Source organism: Pleurodeles waltl, chromosome 11, assembly GCF_031143425.1.
Source record: "Pleurodeles waltl isolate 20211129_DDA chromosome 11, aPleWal1.hap1.20221129, whole genome shotgun sequence".
NCBI lineage: Eukaryota > Metazoa > Chordata > Amphibia > Caudata > Salamandridae > Pleurodeles > Pleurodeles waltl.
The window spans coordinates 584,508,818-584,535,187 of record NC_090450.1 but is presented as its reverse complement, the minus strand read 5'-3'; the positions used below and the strand labels follow the sequence as shown (position 1 = coordinate 584,535,187).

At 45.6% G+C, this 26,370-nt stretch overlaps 1 protein-coding gene across 1 annotated transcript in view; it reads left to right on the top strand.

The window, feature by feature from the left end:
- The window catches only part of KAT6A (lysine acetyltransferase 6A), a 1,196,154-nt gene extending 1,171,470 nt beyond the window's left edge, over positions 1 to 24,684 (top strand). The window contains exon 17 of the mRNA XM_069214088.1: positions 20,389 to 24,684. Coding sequence (XP_069070189.1) covers positions 20,389 to 22,934 — 2,546 coding nt within the window. The 3' untranslated portion in view covers positions 22,935 to 24,684. The remainder of the gene's footprint in view (positions 1 to 20,388) is intronic.
- The last annotated feature ends 1,686 nt before the right edge of the window (positions 24,685 to 26,370 follow it).

Here is a 26,370-nt window from a genome sequence, read left to right as displayed (position 1 = left end):
GTTACCCAGAATCCTTTGCAAACCTCAATATTTGGCTAAAAAAACACATGTTCCTCACATTTCTGTGGCAGAAAGTTATGGAATCTGAGAGAAGCCACAAATTTCCTTCCACCCAGCGTTCCCCCAAGTCTCCCGATAAAAATGATACCTCACTTGTGTGGGTAGGCCTAGCGCCCGCGACAGGAAACGCCCCAAAGCGCAACTTGGACACATACAAATTTGTGGAAGAAAACAGAGGTGTTTTTTGCGAAGTGCCTACCTGTAGATTTTGGCCTCTAGCTCAGCCGGCACCTAGGGAAACCTACCAAACCTGTGCATTTCTGAAAACTAGAGACCTTGGGGAATCCAAGGAGGGGTGACTTGCGGGGCTCGGACCAGGTTTTGTTACCCAGAATCCTTTGCAAACCTCAATATTTGGCTAAAAAAACACATGTTCCTCACATTTCTGTGGCAGAAAGTTATGGAATCTGAGAGAAGCCACAAATTTCCTTCCACCCAGCGTTCCCCCAAGTCTCCCGATAAAAATGATACCTCACTTGTGTGGGTAGGCCTAGCGCCCGCGACAGGAATGGATCACACAAGGGTCAATGGTAGTCATTGCTTGAGGTCTACTGTTAACCCTGGAGTGATTCATTCCTGAAGCATGCACTAGGCGCAGGCACACAAGCGGGGTTATGTTTTTATCAGGACAAGTGGGGAAACACTGGGTGGTAGGAATTTTGAGGATCCCTGCAGATCCCTGGACTTCTGCTCATTGAAATGCAAGGAAATGTGTTTTTTAAGCACATATTGTAATTTCAAGGGGATTCTGGGTGAAGGAAAACTGGTGAGAGCCATGCAAGTCCTGCACCCTTGGACTCCCCTGGTACTAGTTTGTTAAAGTTAACCCACCACTCACACTGGTTGGTTTTAGCACCACCAGAAATTATGGTTTCAAAGCATGATTACTTATCAAAGTATCTGAATATTGAAACCAAGCTTTCTGAAGGTGGGCCATAAAGCCGCGTCCAGGCACCAACCTCTTTATGGTCCATTCACACGCCATTCACGCACAACAAACAACCCTTTCATATCGCCAGCCACGGGCCCAATCCAATCAATCACTCCACTCACATTAACTTACCGCTGCCAGACAAGGGCCCATCACATTCACACGCCACAGAACGGAATAAGTTTGACTACATTTTACCACCTGTCAAGTAACTGCCTCCTTCTTCCTTAACATTAAAAAAAATGCATGCGTAACAAACCTTTACTAATGACTCCTGTGACAGCCACCTGAGGCTCAGGAAGACATATTTTTCTTGCGCCTTTAACGCACTCTGCGCTAAATCCAACTCCTTCCAGTTTGTGGATGCAAGTTGGGGGTGTCCGAGTATGCTGTACAAAGCGATTCCTCGAACTGAGTGTGCATATCTACCTTTGAAACTAAGGGAAACATGCTGGGGATTTCTCATGCTGTTACCTAAAGAGAAGGTCATAGGCTACCTGCCTCCTTCTTCCTTAACATTACCAAATGCATGCGTAACAAACCTTTACTAATGACTCCTGTGACAGCCACCTGAGGCTCAGGAAGACATGTTTTTCATGCGCCTTTAACGCACTCTCTGTGCTAAATCCAACTCCTTCCAGTTTGTGGATGCAAGTTGGGGGTGTCCGAGTATGCCGTACAAAGCGATTCCTCGAACTGAGTGAGCATATCTACCTTTGAAACTAAGGGAGACATGCTGGGGATTTCTCATGATGTTCCCTAAAGAGAAGGTCATAGGCTATGGAAAAGGGTAGTGTTTGGTACATAGGGGAGTCCATGAGAACGTAGCATATGTCCCAGCCAACATTATGTGCAGTGATGTGACTATAATGCACTTATACAGCAAACTGAACATCTACTAAGTTCTGATGGAGGATGAACATGAAAAGCAGGTCAAACACTGACCTATACAAGTCATTCTCCTTCAGTGCTGGGATGGCACCAATGGGTTTGAATCCATAGGTGTAGATGATGTACATCTGTACTACCTTTACTATCTGCCTTCTACCTGTGCAATAACCCTGTGAAGGCACTCCTACCATAAGCTTTCCTTACCCATCCATGTCTCTGTTCTCATCAGAGTCCTGGCTAATCCTGTATAATAGCCAAGTGAACCTATACTAGTTTGTGGAAGCAAGTTGGGGGCTTCCAAGTATGCCCTACAAAGTGATTCCTCGAACTGAGAGAGCATATCTACCATTGAAAGTAAGGTAGACATGCAGGTGAAGAAAGGGTACTCCATGGCAATGTGGCATATGTTCTGTCCACTAGTATATGCAGTAGGGAGAAGAAAATGTATGTTAATTAGAACAGAACACCGACCACGCCAAAAGGAAGTCCATGATGAAGTAAAATTCTGTGGCTCCTTGCCTAACGAAGCAGTGGCCCATGGACGTTCGGTATCCATGCACTGCCAATGAAAGGATTACCCAACAGCAGCTCAACCTCAGTCGATTTCCCAGAACTTTGCTTTAGTATGATACAACGTAAAGCAAGTAGGGATACAGAGGCCTGGTTGTGATGGACACTGGGGACAGTAATACCGACTCTCCTGCCGCTTTCCATGCTTTGAGCACACTTTACAGCGACAACATGGACGATCCTTTTTGGGTGTTTTAGGTATGCGATCAGCAAAGTGTCGCTCCTGCAGCCTTGCCACATCCTCCAGAACATATGAGGTGGAGGCTGCTGCTTCTTCTGTAACAGCAGTGAGGCTTTCAATTACAGACAACTGGAAGTCAAGGAAAGTCATGAGTCTTCCTGTTGTTGTCTGACGGTAAACAACATACGCATTATATGTTGCCATCTGAATCAGGTGGGTAAACAGTTTCTTGTACCAAGTGCGAGTTTTACGACACGCATTGTATGGTTGAAGAACCTGGTCGTTCTTGTCCACTCCACCCATGTACTTATTGTAATCGAGTATACAGATGGGCTTGTGGACTTCGGCCATCTGACCCCAAACCGTGATGGGAGAAGTGCTCTCATCATGAATTGTAGTGAGCACGTATACATCACGTCTATCTAGGAACTTGACTGCGAGCAGTTCGTTAGAACGCAATGCAGTACTCTGTGATTTCTGGAGCTTCTTGCAAACAAGCTCCCACGGGAATCCTTTGTGGTTACAACGAACTGTACCGCAGGCCACAGTGCCAGCTTTGTAGAGCTCACTGAACAGCTCTACTCCTGTATAGAAATTGTCCACATAAAGGTTATAACCTTTGTGAAGAAGTGGCTGGACAAGTTCCCATACAATCTTACCTGTGACCCCTAACACGGGAGGGCAACCTACAGGGTTTAGGGTAGAATCCTTCCCTGTATACACTCTCAGGCTGTACACATAGCCAGTAGAGCTCTCACACAGCATGTACAGCTTTATGCCATAGCGAGCTCTTTTGCTCGCAATGTACTGTCTGAAAAGCAGCCGTCCTTTGTACAGGATCAAGGACTCATCGACTGCTATATTCTTTCCAGGAGTATATATCTCTGGAAACCTGGCAGACAAATGTTCCACGACAGGCCGAATTTTGAACAACCTGTCATGATCTGGATGGTCCCGGGGCAATGCAGCAGAATTGTCATTGAAATGCAGCATGCGCTGCAGTAGCAAAAAACGATCTCTGCTCATGTATGGTGCGAAGATGGGAGTTACCCAAACCGTGCGAGTCGTCCAGTAGGACTGCAAGGTGGGTTTCTGTACTAACCCCATTTTGAGCGTAAGGCCCAAAAATATCTTCAACTCCGCCAGCGAAGTGGGAGTCCACTGGCGTGCCCTAGAACGGGGCCCTAGAGTGCCTCCGCGCTCCCTCAGAAATTGGTCTGCACGCAAATTTGTTTGCTGCACAACTTTCTGAAGAAAGTCAACATCCAAAAACAGATAGGTGTAGTCGACTGGCAAAAAGTTAGCTGTATCGACTTTACATCCAGCGTCACCAGTAAAAGGTGGAATTTGGGGCTGAACCAAACAGGGGGGCTGCCAAGAGAGCACTCTCTCTGTGCTTGCGGCAGGAAGCACGTGCTCTCTGGGTTCGGCTAACCCAATGTGGTCCTGCTGCCCCGAATGTGCTTGCGAAGGGACAGCACGGATGTCGTCATTGTCTCCTTCAGACTCACTGGAAGAGGTGTCGTCAGATGGGACTCCGCCGACTGAAAAATCACTCCCAGAATCTGCCCCATTGTCCTCTCCCTCAGATGCTGTCTCAGTGTCTGCTGTCTCAGTCTCTGAGCCTACATCAGAACTGTCCTCCATAACCCGAGCTAGGGCTTGATCAGCAGTCATCCAACGAGACGCCATCTCTGCAACTGGCTAAACTGTCCCTCTAAATTACTAGCCTATGTAGAAGGCAGATAGTCACAAAATTGCGTGTGGGTATGTTTGTTGTGTACAACAGGAAATGTCGTCACCTTACCTTCGCTTCTTCTCCAATTCTGCAGATTTTCTGAAAACACTGAAAAAAACAAAAAAAGAATGTATTACTTCACCTTACCACACACCCTGTGCAACAGTCATTTTTGGTGCTCTGCCTCCCATTACCTCCTCTTCTAATTCCCTCAGTACTACCCAGCAAAAGTGCCACTCATATCGCCATAGTCCCCCTGGCATTACATTTGTTTTAAAGCGCAGGTAACGCTTGCCTTTACTAATCCACTCAGCTACTTTATGGCAACTGCCACTACAGAAAAGACATGCATGCATGCATGCATGCATGCATATATATATATATATATATATATATATATATATATATATATATATATATATATATATATTGTGTGAACAAGATTCTCACCCCACTACACGAGGTTCAAATTGACATCTTTTATGGCAAGCAACAGCCACGTACGCGTTTCGACTCTCAAGGATTCTTGATCACAGTAAATGAGTCCCTCTTTTCTTTCATTGTTTATACTTGCGATAAAACATGTCAATTTGAACCTCGTGGAGTGCGGTGAGATTCTTGTTCACAAAATATTTTCGAGGTTGCTCTCCTCCATCACTGAGCACCGGCAGTGGAGTGCACTGCGCAACAGTCTTTTTAACCAATTTGTGTTGCATATATATATATATATATATATATATATATATATATATATATGTTTAGAAACAAAGTGGTTGAAGGGTTGCTGGGCGGCACACTCCACTGCCGGTGCCCAGTGACAGAGAAGACCAATCTAGAAATTATCTAATGCTGAAAAATTTCACCGCACTCCACGAAGTACAAATAAAAGTGTATTTTATTGCAGTCAATAACCACCAACGTGTTTCAACTCACCAAGGAGTCTTGATCACGGTCCTCGTGGAGTGCGGTGAAATTGTTCACCATTATAAAACAACACACACAAGAATAACAAGCATTTACAATGTAATGGGTCTCGCATCTGCTCGAGTTAGAGCTATTAGCGTTATAAATTCCTAACCCAACTTTTCTTGCCACATAAATTGATAATTGAAAGTTAAACTCTTTCACATAAGAGAGCCGATTCACAGCGCCACGGCCACCATGAGCATCATGTGAAGAGTTACACAAAAGGAAAAGAAGTTCGCTCGCAGTTAAACGTAACAGCAAAAGTGCAATTAGCCATGTACCAGGGGCGATGGCCAAGGCGGTAACAAAACCTCCCCAAGGAGGGACAAAGGTAAATCATTTTCCAATGTCATCAAAGGATTTTTGAAGGGCAAGCCCACGAACGAGTGATAGTGATGGGCGTGAGGTGGGCGTTGTTAGAAGCCCAGATACACACCAACAAGTCAGAAAAGCAGCACATGGACGCTGCAATGCTTGTCCTGAAAATATAAATATATATATATATATATATATCTATATATATATATGTGTATACGTATATACACATATATATGAGAGAGAGAGAGAGAAAGAAAACACGACACTCATGTCACAAACCTTTTTTTTATACATGTGTGCTTGCCCTTGGCAAAGCACACGTTTTTTTTTCCCCCCTGGGGTCGGCCCGTGTTCCAAGGGCCGACCCCGCCATTTTTTTATTTTTTTTTCGTTTTTTTCTTTATTGTGGGGGGCGCGATCGCCCCCCAAAACTGTGTAATATATTAAATATTGCCCCCGGGGGGGGGCGGCCCGTTTACGAGGGGGCCGACCCCCCCAAAGAAGATCCCTGGTGCCTAGGGGCGTTTCCTGGCCGTGGATCACAGCCGCGCTGCGATCCACGGCCAGGAAACGGTGCCAGGGAGGCATTGATGGAAAGGGGAGAGCCTCCCCTTTCCATCGATGCCTCCCTGGCATCTGGGGAGGCCGTTTTGGCCTTTTTTTCCCCACCGGAGGAAGAGAGAACGCTTACCTGCTTCTCTCCTTCTCCGGTGGGGAAAAACTGTGACGGAGGCGCGCTGACGTCATAAGGGGGCGGGAGGGGGTTGGGATGGAGACGCGGAAGCTCTTCCGCGTCTCCTACGGTACAAAAAAATAAAATAAAAATCCTCCGGTGCATTGCACCGGAGGATTTTTAACCCCCTCCCTGGTGTCGGCCACTGGTCGTGACTGGCCGACGCCCGCACCAAAGGGGTTAATGCAGTTAGAAAAGAAAACAACAATATTAAAAGCATGAACATATTGGAAGCATCTTACCTAAATAATCATTCATCCATTTTGCATTTTCCCTTTGTATCTCTGCACATCATTGAACAATGTCTCCCTTCCTCAATTGTCCATGTTGGTGAGGATCCCCTTTCATTTGTGTCTCAACCTGATAGAAGGCTTCATAACCATATTAAGCTGTCCTTGTCACTAAGAAGAAGCTGGTGTGTGCCGTAGCCTTTCTGGTGGCTACTTCTGACCCCAGATTCCTCACCTTTAGAATATATCCTAGACACTAGACTCTATCCAGATTTTCAACAGCAGTTGGTGGCACCATCGAACTGTGCTCCGAAGTCAGTGTGGCGCTATATATATAGGCACCTTCCCTGTGCTGAGAAGAAATTCAAACCCTCTCCTAATAAACCCTGTGTATATTAGTGGGCAGGTTACACCTGACTCTGTAGTCGTCCACACAGCCCCTAAGCACATTTGTGCACAAGGCACAAATGTTGCTAGTCCCCCAGAGAAGGAGAGCAAAAAGATGGATGCAGCTGTTAATAGGATAGATTTTGGAGTGCAGCTCTTTTGAGAATAGCTAATTCTGTGGGACTACTTTCACATTACAGAACAATACAATGTGAGAAAATGCATGAGTTGCATAAGCATCTCCTAGAGCACTATAAGAAGCTTTTTGTGGCACCTGAGGGGAAGGTGGTATCCATTGTGCTTAGATGCCGCAGATCAACAGAAGTGTGTTGCTCAGAAGGAATGTGGTAGACCTGACAGCCTTAGGGTGGTCACCCCTAACTTTTTGCCTGCCTCCCTCCACTTTTTGGACACTGTTTTTGCTGGTTTTAGGACTCTGGGCACTTTACCACTGCTAACCAGGGCTAAAGTGCATATACTCTCTTCCTTAAAACATGGCGACATTGGTTCATACGTAATGGGCTTATTTAATCTACTTGTAAGTCCCCAGTAAAGTGCACTACCTGTGCTCAGGGCCTGTAGATTAAATGCTACTAGTGGGCCTGCAGCACTGATTGTGCCACCCACATAAGTAGCCCCTTAACCTTGCCTCAGGCCTGCCATTGCAAGGCCTGTGTGTCCAGTTTCACTGCCACTTCGACTTGGCATTTAAAAGTACTTGCCAAGCCTAAAATTCCCCTTTTGTCTACATATAAGTCGCCCCCAAGTTAGGCCCTAGGTAACCTATAAGGCAGGGTGCTATGTAGGTACAAGGCAGGACATATACCTGTGTAGTTTAAATGTCCTGGTAGTGTAGAACTCCTAAATTCATTTTGCAGTGCTGCAAAGCCTGCTCCTTTCATAGGCTAACATTAGGGCTACCCTCATATACTGTTGAGTGGTAGATTCTGTTATGAAAATAGTAACAAGGTCATATTTAGTATGGCCAGAATGATAATACAAAACCCTGCTGACTAGTGAAGTTGGATTTAATTTTACTATTTTAGAAATGCCACTTTTAGAAGCTGAGCATTTCTTTGCACTTAAATCCTTCCGTGCCATGTCTGGCTGGGGTTACTTGAGAGCTCCCTTGTGCATTTCACTCAGACAACCCCAAACACAGGATGCTCAGTCACACCTGCACACATCTGCATACTGAATGGGTCTTCCTGGGCTGGGAGGGTGACATGTCAAAGGACAGTGGTCTGCCCTCACACAATGGACTGCCAAACACCCTACTGGGACCCTGGCAGACAGGATGGGACTGAAAGGGGGCCTTGTGCACTTCTAAGCCGCTCTTTGAAGTCTCCCCCACCTCAAAGGCACATTTGGGTATTTAAACAAGGCCTCTGACCCTACCATCTCAGACACTTCTGGACAAGGTACCACTGGTAAAGAAGCTCTGAACTAGACCCTGCAACCTGCCAAGAGGAACTGCCTGGCTGCTCATAGGACTCACCTGACTGCTTTCCTGCAAAGGACTGCTGCCCCGCTGCCTTTCTATCTTCTGGCTGTGCTGAGAAGTGCTCTCCACGTGCTTGGATAGAGCTTGCCTCCTGTTCCTTCAAGTCTCAGGACCAAAAAAGACTTCCTCCTGCAAAGAACTTCATTTGCGGCGAAAGTTCGACGCACAGCCTGCCAGAAAAGACACTGAGCCTGCATGGCGGTGAGAAAATCACCACATGCCGAACCGGAACAGCGCAGCCTGGCTCCCTGAGAGGAGATTGACGCAGTGACAATGTTGCAACCGTAACTTCCACGCACAGCTCACTGGATCGATGCATAGCCAAGCTGGAACGACACAGCCCGACTTCCTGCAAGAAGAATCAACGCAGCGCCTGCCGTGCAGCAGACATTTCCCTGCATCTCCCACCGGATCAACGCAGCCCCTGTGACTTCGTCGTGCATGGCCAGGATTCCTCTGCATCGTCCCTGGGGCATCTGAAAACCCCGCAACCCGAAGAGGATCCAAGCCTGCCCTCCCGAAAGCAACGCAAAGCCTTCGCTGCATGGAAAATTATCAACGCATCGTCTGTGTGCACCCGGAGAAACCGAAGCACACCTCCCCGTTTTCCACGCATCTCCTCCTCTGCGGTCCCTTGCAGAGAATTTGAACGCAAACCTGGTACTTTGTGCTTGTAAGAGACACTTGTTGCTTTTTAAAGACTAAAGACTCCTTTTATCATTCTCTAAAGTGATATTTTAATGTTCACTTATCAAATCTTGATCGTTTTGACCTGCATTTAACCCAATAAATATTGTATATTTTTCTAAACAATGTGTGGTGTATTTTTGTTGCGTTATACTGTTTTATTGCATGATTTATTGCACAAATACAATCCAAGACAGGGCTAGGAGGCATGGCCCTTTCTTGGCTTTCTTCTTTCCTCACAGGAAGATCCTTCCAAGTTTTGGATTGTTCTTTTCTGTCTGACATTGTGCCTCTGACTTGTGGAGTTCCTCAGGGCTCTTCTTTGAGCCCAACTCTTTTTAACATCTATGTTTCGTCTTTGGCCACAGTAGTCACTCCCTATAATCTTTCAATGGTCACTTATGCCGATGATACTCAATTAGTGGTATCCCTTTCTAGTATTGAGGATTCCTCTTCTGCCAATCTGGCCTGTTGTATGAAGGATATCGGGGATTGGATGACCTTATCTATACTTAAATTCAATGATGGCAAATCGGAGGTACTGATCCTAGGCAATGGTACCCCTGCCTCCCCTTTGGCATTGCATTCGGAGGCTTTTAATAGCTTTCCTTCCCCAAAGGCACAGGTAAAAAGCCTAGGTTTTCTGCTTGACCCTCGTTTGACGATGGAGCTGCAAGTTAAAAAAATCTCCTCACTTTGTTTTGGCTTTATCAGAGCTCTTAGGAAGATTCTTAATCTTCTGCCTTTTACTGCCCGAATAATTCTTGTTCAGGCCCTGGTTCTCTCTCGCCTAGACTATGGGAACCTTTTATATCTTAGTTCCCCAGAGTATGTAATAAAGAGGCTGCAGATTGTGCAGAACACAGCAGCTAGACTTCTTATGAACTCCCCCAGGCACCTTTCTGCCAAACCGGCGCTGGTAACTCTTCACTGGCTCCCTATCAAACAACGTATTCATTTTAATCTATGTGTTTTATTCATAGTCTTACATAACAGGGGCCGCTTTTGAAAAAAAAGAGGGATCTCCTTCTTTGTTCCCTCTAGACACCTGAGATCTCTTATCTTCCCGACAGATTTATATACCTCGTGTCAAGAAATCATGGGGTGGTAATTCTTTTACCATCAGGGCTGCCCGGTTCTGGAACGCTCTGCCCTCTGAACTTCGCCACAAATCCTCAGAACTTCTGTTTAGGAAGAAGCTGAAAACTATCCTTTTCTGTAGTTAATCTGCTCCCTTTGTTCTTCCGAGATTCGTTGTGTACTTCTAGCGCTGGGATGCCCTAGGGTAGCTATACGCTCTATAAACTCATAAAATTAAACTAAACAAATACTTTACACATTGCCTTCTAAGTTAAGCATGACTGTTCAGTGCTAAGCTACCAGAGGGTGGGCACATGATAATTTTGATTGTGTGTGACTTACCCTGACTAGAGTGAGGGTCCTTGCTTGGACAGGGGGCAACCTGACTGCCAACCAAAGACCCCATTTCTAACAGCATGCATGGCTCCTCTTCTCCGAATTCAGTCCCGAAGTGTAACAGTATCTCTACAACCTCCTATTTGACAGGGAACCCATTTTTGAACCTCAACTTGATGAGATGCTTTAAAAGATCAAGAAGGATAAGGAAACAGCCAGATCAGTGGGTGCACGTCAGGCCAATGCATTAAGGGTCTACTTTAAAAAACACCTGCCCAGAAGGGGATTGAAGAGAATCTCGCCTGAGCAGCCTCACTTCTATCAAAGAAAGCAGTTGTCTTTTCACCAGCAAACAGGAAGCTGCTGTGGTCGGTGCCGCGGCAGATCAAACAATAGAGGTAGAAGTAAAGGTAGCTCCAGCAAAGGGGCTGTCTCCAGCAAGCACTGATTCGCCATCCCTAAGCCCATGTCCCCCTCAGCAGTCTCAGCATGCCAGTGGTTGCTACCTGTTTCAGCCCAGTCATCAGCTCTCATTGGGAACTGTTGTTTCTTCTAGGGGTAAAGGCTATTGCATTTTCGTTCCGTATGCAAGACTTTATATAGGTGCCCTGTAAGAGTGTAAGTGGATGACTGGTCTCCATAAAAGGGTCACTAGAAAGATCTAGTGTGGATTCAGGATCAGGCCAAGGCCTACAACTCTGGGCACCAATTGAACAGTTCGTATTTATTGCAGGTCAGGCCTGTTACAGACCCAGTATCACAGGTGACCATCACAGCAGACAACTCTCTCACAGGGTCGGGTGTGCACCTCATCAACCTTGGTATCCACAAGACATAGCCATGTCAACACCAGGAGCCCCACACCAACTACCCAGAGCTATTAGACATCCAATTTACTCTAAATTGCTTCCTACAACTCATTCAGCACAATGTGGTCCCTATCAGGACAGACAAGATGACAGCAGTGTATTACTTACTGAAGCAGGGAAGAAACACACTCTCTGCAGCTTTCTCAGATATCTCCGGAGATTTGGCATTGAGATGTATGCCTCAACTTTCACCTCATGACAGAGTATCTTAGAGGATCAACAACAGTTTTGCAGACCTCCTCAGCAGGACACATCAGCAGGTCTGTACAGAGGTTCTTCCAGCGCCCAGGCACTCCACACATAGATCTCTTTGCTGCCACACAAAATGCAAACTGCCAACACTTCATCTCTAGGCTTCCACAACCACAGTCCTCGCACATTGCCTACCCTTTTCCATATCTCCCACTACTGTAATATGTGGTGAGAAAGCTCAAGCAAACATCACTAACCCTCGTTCTGGTAGCACCAACTTTGGCCAGGTAACAATGGTATTCCACTATTCCACTCTACTAGAGATGCGCCTCAGTCCTCATGATAGCTTCCCACTCGGATGGGACCTCCTAACACAGAGACAGTGGTGAGTGAAGACAGTTGGATCCGGTGCAGCTCAGTTTTGCAATTTTGCATCTGAGGCCCTAGAATTAGGTACCTTGAATCTTCAGCAGGAATGTATTCCTGATTTAGAGAAAGCCTGATGGCCGACCACACAGACCTGTTAGGTTGTAAAATAATAAAGGTTTAGTTCCAACTGTGTGTTGACGAACCTAGCTTTCTTAAAACCTACATTACAAGATGTTATTTCCTACTTTTGACATTTGAAGAAAGCGGGCCTTGTTTATACTTTTATTATTTTGCATTTAGCTGCCATTGAAGCCCACATGCAAAATGGAGAGTACCTCTCCCTTTCTCAGATTTCATTAATTAAGGCTTTGATGGAAAGTTTCAAAAGGGGTAATTCCCACAACAGTCCCTCTAGTTCCTCTGTGGAGCCTCACAGTAATCCTCATTAGGCTCATCGGACCACCTTTTGAACCAGTGCCATCATGTCCCCTTCAGTTTCTTTCTTGGATGGTGGCATTCCTAGATGACATTACCTTTCCTTGAAAAATTAGTAACTGCAAGCACTTACTGTCCAAGAACCTTTCATACAGATCCACAAGGACAGGGTCGTTCTTACAAAGCTGTGAAAGTGACAGCCCATATCTAAAGCAGGGGATAGTTAAATGTATTCAGCCCTGCTATCCTAAAACAACAAAGGTTTTACCAGCTGCACTTAGGATGCACTCCATCTGTAAGAAGGGAGCAACTATGGTTTCTTTGGGAAAAGTACCATGATTGGATACACCAGCCTGGTCAACTCCGCACACTTTTACTAAATTTTAGCCCATGAACAAGCCATGGTAAGACAGAAAGTATTAGGAACCTTATTTCAAACATCAGCATCATCCACATTCTAGCCACCATTTCACGAGGACACTGCTTTGCAGTATGTGCTAAGCATATGTATCTAGATCAATACATGCTACAAACAGAAAATGTTCCTTACAGTTTAAGCATCTGTTCAAAGTGTGTAGTACTGTAGTTTCACATGCAACGTCCCCCCCTCCCTGCAGTGTGTTTGTTGCAGCTATCTTCTTTTCTATTTCTTAATACAAATTGTGCATTACACACTTTATCATTAAAACTGCATACATACTCTGACTTGGTGTTACAAAGAAATCTGAATATGAAGTTGGTGCCCATGTGCAATGAACAACAAAAGGAATCCCACCACATCCTATGAATCTATAAGACTACTTTGAACAAAATCAACTTGCAAAATCCGAGCCCAACTAGATGGCAGAAGTATGATACCATGTGACTCTACAGCACTACTTGCCAGTCAAAATGTCTTCTCTCCCCGCCCAGGAGGACAGGTTTTAAAGCATGCTGCAACTGTGGGATGCAGAAGTTGATCATGGATCAGTTCACCATTTGGGTTGTGGTGCCTAGGTTCTGATTCGAAGTTGTGCACCAAATGTGCCTTTATGTGCCTGAAGGTATTCAGGGAGAGGAAAGGGAAAGTCTGTGTCACCCTCTGGATGGCAATAACCCTCTTTCTCCAAGTTACAGAGCTGCTCTTTGCTAAGTCTTGATCTTGAACCAAGTCTTTGTGTAAGTCCAAGCTGCACCATAAGCACAAGAAAGCCAAGCAGGATTTTTCCCCGTCTTGCCACTCCAGAACAGGCGAGAAGCTGCTCAGTCAGCACAAGCTCCATCCCCCAGTCATCTTCTATTCCGGGGCTGGTACTGGAATGTCCAGAGTTCCCTAGACCGTTGTTAACCAAGCAACAGGTGCTTGCCATGCTGTAGATCTTCATGTTGATACCAGCCCCCTCTGAAACACTTTCAAGCCCCAGAGTGCCCTGGTTGTCAACAAGTCACACTCTCGCCATCTGGTCCTTTCCCCGTGCCAGCTGACATTGCTGGGCCTTTTCCTGGTTCTTTGCTGACAATGGCCTACAGTTCTACTGTAGTCCCTGAGGCCATGCCAGTTCTACCCACCCCATCACTAACCCAGAGTGTGCCCGTTCTGCATCTTGACCCAACTATAACTAAACATATGTTGAGCTATGACATCACCAAAACACTCCTTCTGACATTGGATGATCACCAATCTTTCTCTTAGCAGCACCACCATAAGAGACTAGAGGCCCTATTCAATCCAGATTCAGATGCAGTTTAGGGGCCATCAGAACATACCACAAAATGATGCCAACAATAAGGAGGCAGATAACCTGCTTTCCTCTCATTGTTCAGGTGCCGGATGGTACATGGATGTACAAAATGCTAGTGAATTGGACACTTCTCACGAGAAGGAAGTAAAATCCACAGACTAAAGTTTTTCGGTTGTGGTGGTTGTTTGCAGGGCAGCTGAAGTTTTTGATTTACAGCTACCTGTGGTTAAAAAAAGTAAACTTGTTGACAAATTTTAAAGCCTGGCCCTGCTACTTTTCTTTTAGACCCTAACACATACTTTAATGGCTGATTGGATGAAGCTGTGTTGGACTCCCGCAGTCAGTCAGTGGCTAAACAACATAGGCCAGTCTCTGGTGACCTGGCCTTTCCCACCCAACATCCCACCCTGGAAAGCTTAGTGGTCCAGCTGTCCATGATCAAGGTCAACCCAAACAGGTCCCCTTCTGCGCCACCAGATAAGAATGGATGCGCAATCAAGCATTTGACAAAAAATATTTTTCTCCTCCAGTTTGGATGTTAGATCCCTAAATATGGTCTGACTACAGGACTATTATAAACACTCTTTGGGACATGACCAAGATTTTGCCAGCTGTCCATGACAAATTCAAAACAGCCTTTACCCAAACAATTCACAACAGACAGGATTCTGCCAAATCCGTATATTGAAGACTGGGCTTGACGCAACTGACTGTGTTGTCTGTGCCACGGCAAAAATGTAATGATTGTACATCATGCCTGGATGCAAGCTACTGTTTTTTCTGAATGAAAATGCCATTTTATCGATCCAGGGTATTTGGAGAAAAGGTCAACTTGACGCAAGAACATTTTAAGACCAGCTGCTTTACTTTCAGTTTCTTAGATGTGCTTTTAGCGTCTTAACATCAGTTGAGTCTATTTGTGGTCTCTTGCCTATCAACAAAGCATCTCTTACAGCAGTTCAGCAGCCAGCTCAGATTTTTCACAGTTCAGAGGATTTTATTGTGACCAGGTCATCAACACTACCACGGGCACGAAAATTTTACCTTGCCCACTAAAACGGCTACAAGGCTATTTTGATTTTTCCTTGCACTACCCGTAGGGGGGCAGGATTCAATTTGTCCTTCCCATCTGGAAAGCCTTAATTTCAGATCAGTGGATGCTGCAAATTGATCAAGAAAAATATGCCTTGCCCTTCCTATCGTTCACCCCTCACCGTTTGGATTCAGCCTGTTCCTGCTCAAATTACAGTGGCTTATGCTGGGAGTCAAGTTGCTTCTAGCCAAGGGAGCCCGTTCTTTCTGGTGCCCATGAAGAAGAGAGTTTTTAGACACATTTTGGATCTTCGTCCACTGAATGCCTTCTTATTTCAAAATGCTCACTCTTTCCTAGGCTGTTTCTGCCCTGAACCTGGAGGACATAATGGTTTCATGGGACTTACTGAACAAGTACTTGCACTACCTTTGGTTTGTGATGGGTTCGGGACATTTCCAATTTGCCAGTCGTCCACACCTCTCCCTTTTGAGTGTTTATAAAGCTGGTGGTCCACTTTTGCAAGTCCAAGGATAGATGTATAACATGAAGTGGTTACTGAAGTAGGAATAGATGCAGTCATTCACAAGCCATCTCCAACGATTGCCTTTCTTTTATCACTGCTACTTTCCATCAACAAGCCAAAGTCACAGAGGATTCCTTTCATGGGCCCAACCTGGAAACTGTGGAACTCAAAGCCTTCCCACACTCAGTGAGCCCTGGAATTTCAGGTTATGAACCTGATGTTTCATGCTCAGTACTGGATCTGTGTGAGGTTTCTTAAACTGTTGTCCTCATAATTCCTCCTGGCCGCTTATGCTTGCTGGTACATGTGGGCCTTGCGATGGACCCTCCATTTGCAGTGTGTGCAACACTGAGGATATTTGTTGGACAACATCTGCATCTCGAAGGAGGAATCCAAGGACCTTCAGTGGTGGAAAGTGAACACCAACCTATCATGTGACATGCCGTTCTTCCCACCCCATCCCAAGGGCACAGTAGTCACAGATGCATCATGTTTCAGTTGAGGCAGTTACTTACAAGAGGGTGAAATCAGGTTGTATCACCCTTCCGTTCAGTTCAGTCTATCATGCCGCCTGCCTTTTTTCCCTCCTCCTTAATAGAGGACAAAAGGGTAATACTGTGTAAACAACCAGCTGTTTGTGTGCTTTGCCGATACGCAGAAGCTTAAAGTGGTGCAGAAATCGACGATGTCCAGGTGGATGTCCTGTGCATAAAGACATGCTATGCACTGGCCCAGAAGGAAACCCCTGAGAGCTAACTAACTTGTTCCACTAGAGCCACAGTTGACACAACGACATTGGTGAGGGACGTTTCAGTCCTAGACATCGGCCAGGGTGCACGGGCCATGCATACATTCACAGAGCATTACTGCCCAGATGGTTACTTTAGCAGGGAGGGTTATTTTGACTGCTTGGTGCAGCAGAACCTTTTGGTGTGAATCCACTCATCAGAACCTCCACCTTTTGGGAGGACCGGCTTGGGGATCAGTTCTATTGGTGAGGAAATTGTGGTTACAAGTATCCATCAGAAGAATAATGCTCTTTTCCCCTTTCCTCTCCCTTCTATGCAGTTGACTCTTATACTTATTAAAAAGGTCTCAAGTTAATTTTAGCACACATTCACTTCTTATTTATAATGATTGTTTCATGTCAGAGGGTGCAGAGGAGTGCAAAATAAAATAGACGTTGCCGCCCAAGGGTGGCGCCTATATGTGTCACTTTGTCACTTTTGAGGCAGCACCATGAGTGCTTTATCGCAATCTGATGGCAGCACCTGCCAGCGCACTGGAGTAATAGTTGTTGAAAGTCTGGATCCAGTCTGGCTCCTGAGGTTATTCTACAGATAAGGAACCTGCAGTTACATAGAACATCCACCACAAGGAATGTTAACAAAGGTAAGTAACGTTCCACAGGGAGGTGACCCTTGCCTCTTAAGCTGCATCTGTCTGAGCAGAACTTCCTTTTGTGTCCCAGATTTTCTGAGAGTATCTTCTTGCCTCTCTGCCTGGATCTTTCATTGATGCGTTTTCTCACAATTGCCTTAGCCAGTGAGGACCGTTTTTTAACTGTGTGAGACCATCGTTACAGTGCCACTTCCCTCCACACACACTGGCTGCTAAATGAGATCCCTTTTCCCTCAGTGCCTTATAGTGAGTCCTGCTCCAGTAGGAGTTGTTGTATCTCAGCTTGAAAGGGAGGACCCTTACTGTAAGAAAATGGCTCCCTGTTGCAGTTACCCCCTACTTTTTGCCTGATATTGATACTGACTTTAATTAGAAGTGTGCTGGAACCCTGCTAACCAGGCCCCAACACCAGTGTTCTTTCACTAAAAATGTACCATTGTCTCCACAATTGGCACACCTGTAGCACACAGTTAAGTCCCTTGTAAAAGGTACCATGTGGTAACAAGGGCCCTGTGACCAAGGATGGTCCCTAAGGGCTGCATCATGAGTTGTGCCACCCGAAGGGACCCCTCACCTAACACATGCACACTGCCATTGCAGATTGTGTGTGTTGGTGGGGAGAAAAAGGCAAAGTCGACATGTCAACCCCCCAGGATGCCATGCACACAAAACACTGCCTGTAAGTCACCCCTCCAGCAGGCCTTACAGGCAGGGTGCACTATACCATAGGTGAGGGTATAGCTGCATGAGTACTGTGCCCCTACAGTGCCTTAAGTCCATTCTTAGACATTGTAAGTGCTATGTTTCCATATTAAGTATATGGTCTGGGAGTTTGTCAAAAACAAACTCCACAGTTACATAATGGCTACACTGAATCCTGGGAAGTTTGATATCAAACTTCTCAGAATAATAAACCCACACTGATGCCAGTGTTGGATTTATTTAGAAATGCACACAGAGGGCATCTTAGAGATGCCCCCTGTATTTTACCCAATCCTTCAGTGCAGGACTGACTAGTCTTTGCCAGCCTGCCGCTGAGATGAGTTTCTGGCCCCCTGGGGTGAGAGCCTTTGTGCTTCTGGGGCCAGAAAACAAAGCCTGCACGGGATGGAGAGGCTTCACACCTCCCTCATGCAGGAACTGTAACACCTAGCAGTGAGCCTCAAAGGCTCAGTCTTCGTGTTACAATGCCCCAGGGCACTCCAGCTAGTGGAGATGCCCGCCCCTCAGACAGAGACCCCACTTTTGGAAAGTCCGGAGGAAATATTGAGAAAAACAAGGAGGAGTCACCCACCAGTCAGGACAGCCCCTAAGGTGTACTGAGCTGAGGTGACCCCAGCCTTAGGAAATCCTCCTTCCTGTTTTGGAGGATTCCCCCCAATATGATTAGGGATGTGCCCCACTCCCCACCGGGAGGAGGCACAAAGAAGGTGTAGCCACCCTCAAGGACAGTAACCATTGGCTACTGCCCCCCCAGAACTAAACACGCCCCTAAATTGAGTATTTAGGGGCGACCCTGAACCCAGGAAATCAGATTCCTGCAACCTGAAATAAGAAGGACTGCTGATCTGAAAGCCCCGCAGAGACAACAGAGACAACTGACTTGGCCCCAACCCTACCGGCCTGTCTCTAGACTCCGAGAACCTGCACAGCGACGCATCCAGCGGGACCAGTGAGCTCCGAGGACTGGCCTGCACCTAAAGGGCCAAGAAACTCCAGTTGACAGCGGCTCTGTCCAAAACTACGACCAAGAAACCATCTTTAAAGAGACTCCAGCCTCACTCCGGAAGCGTGAATCTCCACATTCTGCACCCAACGCCCCGGTCTCGTGTCCAGAAGAACCAACACCCCAGAGAGGACTCCCAGGCGACTCCAACGACGTGGACACCCTGAGTCGACCTCCCTGCACCCCCACAGCGACGCCTGCAGAGGGGAACCAGAGGCTCCCCCTGACCGCGATTGCCTGGTAACAAAGGAACCCGACGCCTGGAAGAAGCACTGCATCCACAGCCCCCAGGACCGAGAGAAACCAACTACTGGTGCAGGAGTGACCAACAGGTGGCCCTCATCGTAGCCCAGTCGATGGCTGGCCCGAGAAGCCCCCCTGTGCCCTGCCTGCATCACCAGAGTGACCCCCGGGTCTCTCTATTGATTCCTATCTACAACTCGACACCTACTTTGCACACTGCACCTGGCCGCCCCTGTGCTGCTGAGGGTGTATTTTGTGTGCCTGTTTGGGCCCCCCCCCCAGTGCTCTACAAAACCCCCCTGGTCTGCTCCCCGAGGATGCAGGTACTTACCTGCTAGCAGACTGGAACCGGAGCACCCCTGTTCTCCATTGGTGCCTATGCTATTTGGGCCCTACTTTGACCTCTGCACCTGACCGGCCTTGTGTTGCTGGTGCTGGGTGTTTGGGGTTGACTTGAACCCCCAGTGGTGGGCTGCCTATGCCAAGGACACTGACTGAACTTGTAACTGCTTTACTTACCTGACAAACTAACCTTTACTTACCTCCGCCAGGAACTGTTGATTTTTGCACTGTGTCCACTTTTAAAATAGCGTATTGTTTTGCCAAATCTGTGTAAATTACTGTTTTAATTCAAATTTCCATACTTACCTGTGTGAATTTATGTACTTACCTAAATTCTGAATCTTGTGGTTCTAAACTAAATTAAGAAAATAATATTTTTCTATATAAAAACCTATTGGCCTGGAGCTAAGTCTTTGAGTGTGTGTTCTCATGTATTGCCTGTGTGTGTACAACAAATGCTTAACACTACCCTCTGATAAGCCTACTGCTCAACCACACTACCACAAAATAGAGCATTAGTATTATCTAATTTTGCCACTGTCAACCTCTAAGGGGAACCCTTGGTCTCTGTGCACACTATTTCTCACTTGGAGACAGTATATACAGAGCCAACTTCCTGCACTTACCTGAGCCTGATAGTAGAAGATGTGCTCCAGAATCTGGCCTCTTCATAAGACGCTTTGGACCCACTGAAGATGCTCTGTATTAGTAGTACTTGCCAAAGCGACCTTACAAGGTTTGTCATCTGTAATATCATGCAAGAGGTGACATTCTAGAGGAGTAGCTTGGCCTTGTTCTTAACCTCGTATTCTCACTTTTTCCGAGAGAAGACAATGCATTTTCTGTTTAGCTACTGCTAAATGTTGAATGTTGTGACTGATAGTTATAAATTCCACATTTTGATCATGTGTTTTTATTTTAGAAACACCGATTCTGACACCTATCTCTGCACTGAGATCCCAAGACAAGAAAGTCGGTCTCCGAGAACCAGACACTTCAACACCTGTGAAAAAGAAGAAAGGTTGGCCAAAAGGGAAAAGCCGGAAACCAGTTCACTGGAAGAAACGACCATCCATGAGCAGCGAGCTTCCATCAGCACTGTCCCCAACTCCTCTGACTGAAGGTGAACAAGCAGAAACCTCTACTGTTTCTAAATTGGTACATAGACCAAAGGGGCAATCAATGGAAAATCTTTCAGATGAAGATAATGAAGCTGTATCCCCTACAAAAGAAAGTAAAGAGGAGGACTTTCCTCAAATAACAGAGGTAGTAGAAGACAAGAAAGAAGAGGAAGCTGCAGTCGGCAACGTTCAGGCATCATCTCCCTTGGACAGCTGCAGCAGCAGCCCCATGGCAGATGATCAAGAGTGTGAGGTGGAAAAAGAGGAAAAGGCAAATTTTGGTGAAGAAAAGCAGCGGGCCACAGAGACTATACCAGAGGAAAAACTGGAGGCATCGCTACAAACCCAACAAGAGGACCATGATGCAGACGATGAAGATGATGCTCACGTAGAAAGAACACCTCTAGAGGATCAGCAGTCTTCAGAAGGAGTCACAGGGGAGTCTTCAATCCATAAGTCTTTTTTAGAGAACAACCTGCAGAGCAGTAGCGAAGAAGGAAAGAGCAAGGTTGGGGAGGAACAGGATTCTGAGGAAGAGGAAAATTCCCATAATACTTCTGTTGCCTCCGAGCATGCGCTGGGCTCTGAGGAGGAGCAGGAGGAGGAGCAGAACAATAACCAGAAATTTATTGACTTGAAGGAAATTGAAGAACATCCTCACAATGAGCTTGATCTGGAAACAGTTCAAGCTGTGCAGTCACTGACTCAGGAAGAGAGCAATGAGCATGATGAGGTTTATCAGGACTGTGAGGAAACTTTGGCCGCTTGTCAGACTCTGCAGAGCTACACACAATCTGATGATGAACCTCCATTGTCCATGGTTGAAGACTGTCAGGTGTCTGAACACAACAGTCCAATTTCATCAGTCCATTCTCATCCTAGCCAGTCTGTTCGCTCTGTCAGCAGTCCCAGTGTGCCTGCTCTTGAAAGTAGTTATACACAAATCAGTCCAGACCAAGGTTCCTTATCGGCACCTTCTATGCAGAACATGGACACCAGCCCCATGATGGATGTGCCTTCAGTGTCTGACCACTCCCAGCAGGTAGTTGACAGTGGCTTCAGTGATTTAGGTAGCATTGAGAGCACTACAGAGAACTACGAGAATCCAAGCAGCTACGATTCCACAATGGGAGGCAGTATCTGTGGCAACAGTTCCTCACAGAGCAACTGCTCCTATGGGGGATTGTCCTCTTCCACCTCACTTACACAGAGCAACTGTGTGATAACTCAGCAAATGTCCAGCATTGGAAACAGCTGTAGCTTGATGCAGCAGGGTGGTGGCCCACCTCCAGCCACCTGCAACATCAAATCACCTCAAAACTGTGTAGTGGAAAGACCACCAAGCAACCATGGCCCACAACAACCACCACAGCAACAGCAGCAGCCTCAACCCCAGCCCCCACCTCAGCAGCAGAAACAGCAGCAGCAGCCCCCACCTCAACAGCAGCAGCTACCCCCTCTTTCACAGTGCAGCATGACCAGTAGCTTCACTCCAGCCCCTACAATCATGGAAATTCCTGAGTCTGGGAGTGGGAGTAATATTGGCATCTACCCAGGTGATTTTGGTGCTGGTGGCTACTCCCAGCCTTCAGCTACATTTAGCTTGGCCAGGCTGCAGCAGCTCACCAACACAATTATGGACACCCATGCCATGCCTTACAGTCACTCTTCTGCGGTGACATCCTATGCAACTAGCGTTCCATTGCCCTCCCAAGGCCTGGCTCAGCTCGCCTCCTCACACTGTATGACTGGGGGACCTCAAGCACAAGCCACCATGACCCCTCCACCGACCCTAACTTCACCCTCCATGAACCTTCTTCAGTGTAACATGTCTGCATCCAGTTTGGGCATGTCCCACACCCAGAGGCTGCAAGGCCAAATGCCTTCCAAGGGACACATTTCTATCCGTTCCAAGTCTGCACCCCTGCCCTCTGCAGTCTCGCACCAACAGCAGCTCTATGGTCGCAGCCCCCCAGGTGTAGCCATGCAAACAGGGGCTCCCCGTACTCTCGCCGTCCAGCGTGGCATGAACATGGGGGTGAACTTGATGCCAGCAGCCCCATACAATGTCAACTCTATGAATATGAACTCTTTGAATGCCATGAACAGCTACAGGATGTCCCAGCCCATGATCAACAGCACCTACCACAGCAATGCGTCATATGTGAACCAGACGGCACAGTATCCTATGCAGATGGGGATGATGGGTGGGCAAGCCTATAGCCAGCAGCCCATGCAGCCAAACCCCCATGGTAATATGATGTACACAGGGCCCCCTCACCACAGCTACATGAACACAAGTGCAGGGCCCAAGCAGTCTTTGAATGGGCCCTATATGCGCAGATGAGTCTTTGAAACCTGCAATCAAGGAACATTTTATATTGACGCTCTCCTGGGACCCTGTTCCTGTCCACTTCAGATAGTTGCCGTAGATTTTGTGGATTTCTCTTGTGTCCTTGAAGAGCATTCTCTTGTTTAACTTTAATTTCTTTTTTTACACAGCCTGATCTGGTATTTGTTTTTTTGTTTGTATTTTTTGTTGTTTGGGTTTTTTTGTTTTGTTTTGTCTTTTTTGTTTTTTACTAGTTCTCAAACCATTTTTCCAGGGGGATCTGTTTTAAAGAAAACAACAAAAACGATAGAAAATAAATGTAAAATGTGCACATAAACTTTTAATTATTAAATAAAAACTAATAAGCCTTACTACAAAGAATACAGAGAAACAAAACAAACAAAAAACCCAGACAGCAGAATTTGTGTAAAATTTGAAATATCTATTTTGTATTTAATTTTTGATTGTCAGTCCCTGTTCCTTTCCACTTACTTCTGTACCAGTACATACTGTTTGCACCACCTACGTCCAGGTGCAGACTATGTGTGTTATTGCCCTGGCTTTTCTTTTCTACTGAGTTCAGTAGGAAGCACTTATTAAGCAAGGAGAGAATGGAGATCTCCCCAAATACCCTTAAAGGGTCATTTTTCCTAGAGCCCTGGGCCCAGGAAGCACTTTGTAAAATTGTTTGCAAAACAAAACTGCAGAGTACTTAATCAGTTTAACCCAGTAAAGCTCTGTCTCATACAGATCGACCACAATGTATACATCCTACCCCAGAACAGCTCTGCCTTGTATAGCACCATGCCCAGTACCCAGACTCCAGGTACGCTCTGACTTCAGTCTGCTCTTCCACCTCACAGCTCCACTTTACTATAACTCCTCTACTGAATGGCTCTTCTGTACTGATCTGCCTTAAGTCATTTTTCCTTAACCACTGCTTGTCTTTTATTACTGTTCTGGCAGTGTAAACCCACTCTTCAGTTTTGCTCTGCCACAACACATTTCTTTTTCCTTTACACATCTACTCCACTTCATCTGTGCCCAGCACATTGTTTCTTCCATTGTATCTCCACTCCAAGTCCAGTCCTCCCCCAAGTCCATCATTAATTTGTATTAAGCTATGGCTGTATGGAAGGAGCAAAACAGCACTACATCAATAATTTTTCACTGGAGGTAATCCCTTTCTGCACTGCTGTTCATCCTCTCTTCGTATCCAGCTGAGCTCCTTGTGGACAGAAACGCATTTCTTCTTTCTGTTTGTTAGGCACTACACATTTATAGTGCTTCAACCCTTGCTCTGTTCTGCATGTGTTCAGGTCTACGTAGTTGCCCAGTTCTACCCAGATGTGTTCTACACCTGTCTAAATCAGCCTCTTGTGCAGCTTTGCACTTCTTTTCAGCCAGTACATTGCACCATCTGCCCGGTTATGGATTTCTGGTAGATACAGTTTAACCTGCAAAGTTTTATTTTTAGTACACTGTTAGTACTATTCTGGGACTTAGGAAGATTTTTAGTCACTCATAGTGTGATTGACATACATCCCAAAGAGTTGCACAAATCCTGCATTTTGTCTGACTGGTCCATCAGATTAGCCATATTTAATCACCCCCAGCTCTTCATGTCCCTAGCTGTGTTTTTTAAGCTTTGTACAACACTTCTTTGAGAAGTGCTACCAAGTTTTATATTTTTTAAGTGGGTTATAGCAATATCTGTTATTTACAGTGCTCAGAAACATCAAACCTGTGGTAGGAAGTGCAGCATAAATAAAAAAAAAAAAAAAAGACACGAAATACAAAATATATAACATAATAACAAATTTCCTCAGTTTCTTTTTCCACTACACATGCAGCAAGACTCCAGAACCATTATTTATCATTGGAGTAAACAAAATTGTATCTAAATTCAAATTTAAAATGTACAGGTTGCTTAAAAATAAGCAGTTCACCTTCTGAAGTCCAGTGCCAGAATATGTGGCCAGGTGTTTCCCCAAAAAAGGGGTCTATCATGATGATTTTATGTGGTGTTTAAAACCTTTTTATGACGGGCAAGATTACAAATCGAGTTTTGCATTTAAGACTTGGCTCCCAAGAATGAGGAAGGCATGCTGTGCTTGTTTTTACAGATTAATTGGTGTAATTAATCGGTATGTACTCCCATTGGAGCCCTCTGTGAATGTGCCTCTAATGGCATAAAACGTACACAGTTCAAGGGAAAGGCAAAATCTCTTGCCTTAGCTGCCATTGTGTCACTACATTGGAGCTTACAGATTTTATCAAAATAGATTATTAATCTGTCTGTCTGGATTGGTTCTGTCATGTCTGGTGGGATTCAAGACAGAATGAGAGACATTCCTTTAGCTGAACAATCAAATGCTGAAACAAAGTCCTGATTTGAGGATTTAATTTAATCACCGCTATGTACTGTCACAACTCCAGCCTGACGTTGGGTTAGAGCATTTTGCCTTGTCTAAGCTTTCAGGCATAACTAGGGTGCAGTAGAATTGACCACGGGGAGCTCAGATGATGCAGATTACAGTGCTTAAAGATTTTCATGCAGCAGCAAGATATTTGGCAATTAAGCCAGTGAGAAGGAGCCAACACCCTCAGCTTCAAGCTAAGAAGTTGAAAAGACTTAAGTGGCGCTGACTGCTATAAATTGCCGTTTGATCACCAGGAGGCCTAAGAATTTTAATACTTGTATATGTATATTGCAGATACAATTCGTACCTTGGGACAGAGTATTCCTGCCACAGGAGAAAATGACAGTCACTTTGAGACTTTCAGAACAATATTTCTGGGTTGTCTAGATCAGAGGACTTCTACATTGTCTATAATGTCTATAGTAAGAACTACTTATAGTCAAGAAAACCCTCCCTAGCTGCTACTAATATTAGTGCTGTAATAGTGACCACAAAGATAAGATTACACTAGTGGCTGCCATATGCAGGATTACCAGTAGTGATCACCTCAATGTATCAGGTGTGGTTGCCAGCAGTAACGTAAAAATGTTTGTCAATGTTGAATGGCTCGCTTTGGGTAATGCACAATAGCCATAGCTGCAATGCCTCCAGCACCATATTATAAATAAGTGTTCTCAAGGCTGGATACGTTAGCACTGAAATATCAAGTTTAAATATATTTTGATTTTCTATTTGCCTCCAAACATTAATTTACGAGCACTGAAAATACACTATTTTTTTTCTCAAATACACCCTTTTTCAATTTTGGTGTTCTTCAGTTGACCAAGGAAAAGATTCTCTTTCGGAGGCTGAGTGCAAACGTAAGAGCTACTTACAGTTAGCTCGTGAGCTACCTGTAGCTCACAAGCTCTTCGTTGTAGAAGCTGGTTTAGATATAAAGAACACATTAGCTAGTTCTCTGGTTAAATCTCAGACAACTTCAGTGTTAGATGGAAGCCATTCAGAGATATGGCTGTTCACTTTTTCTA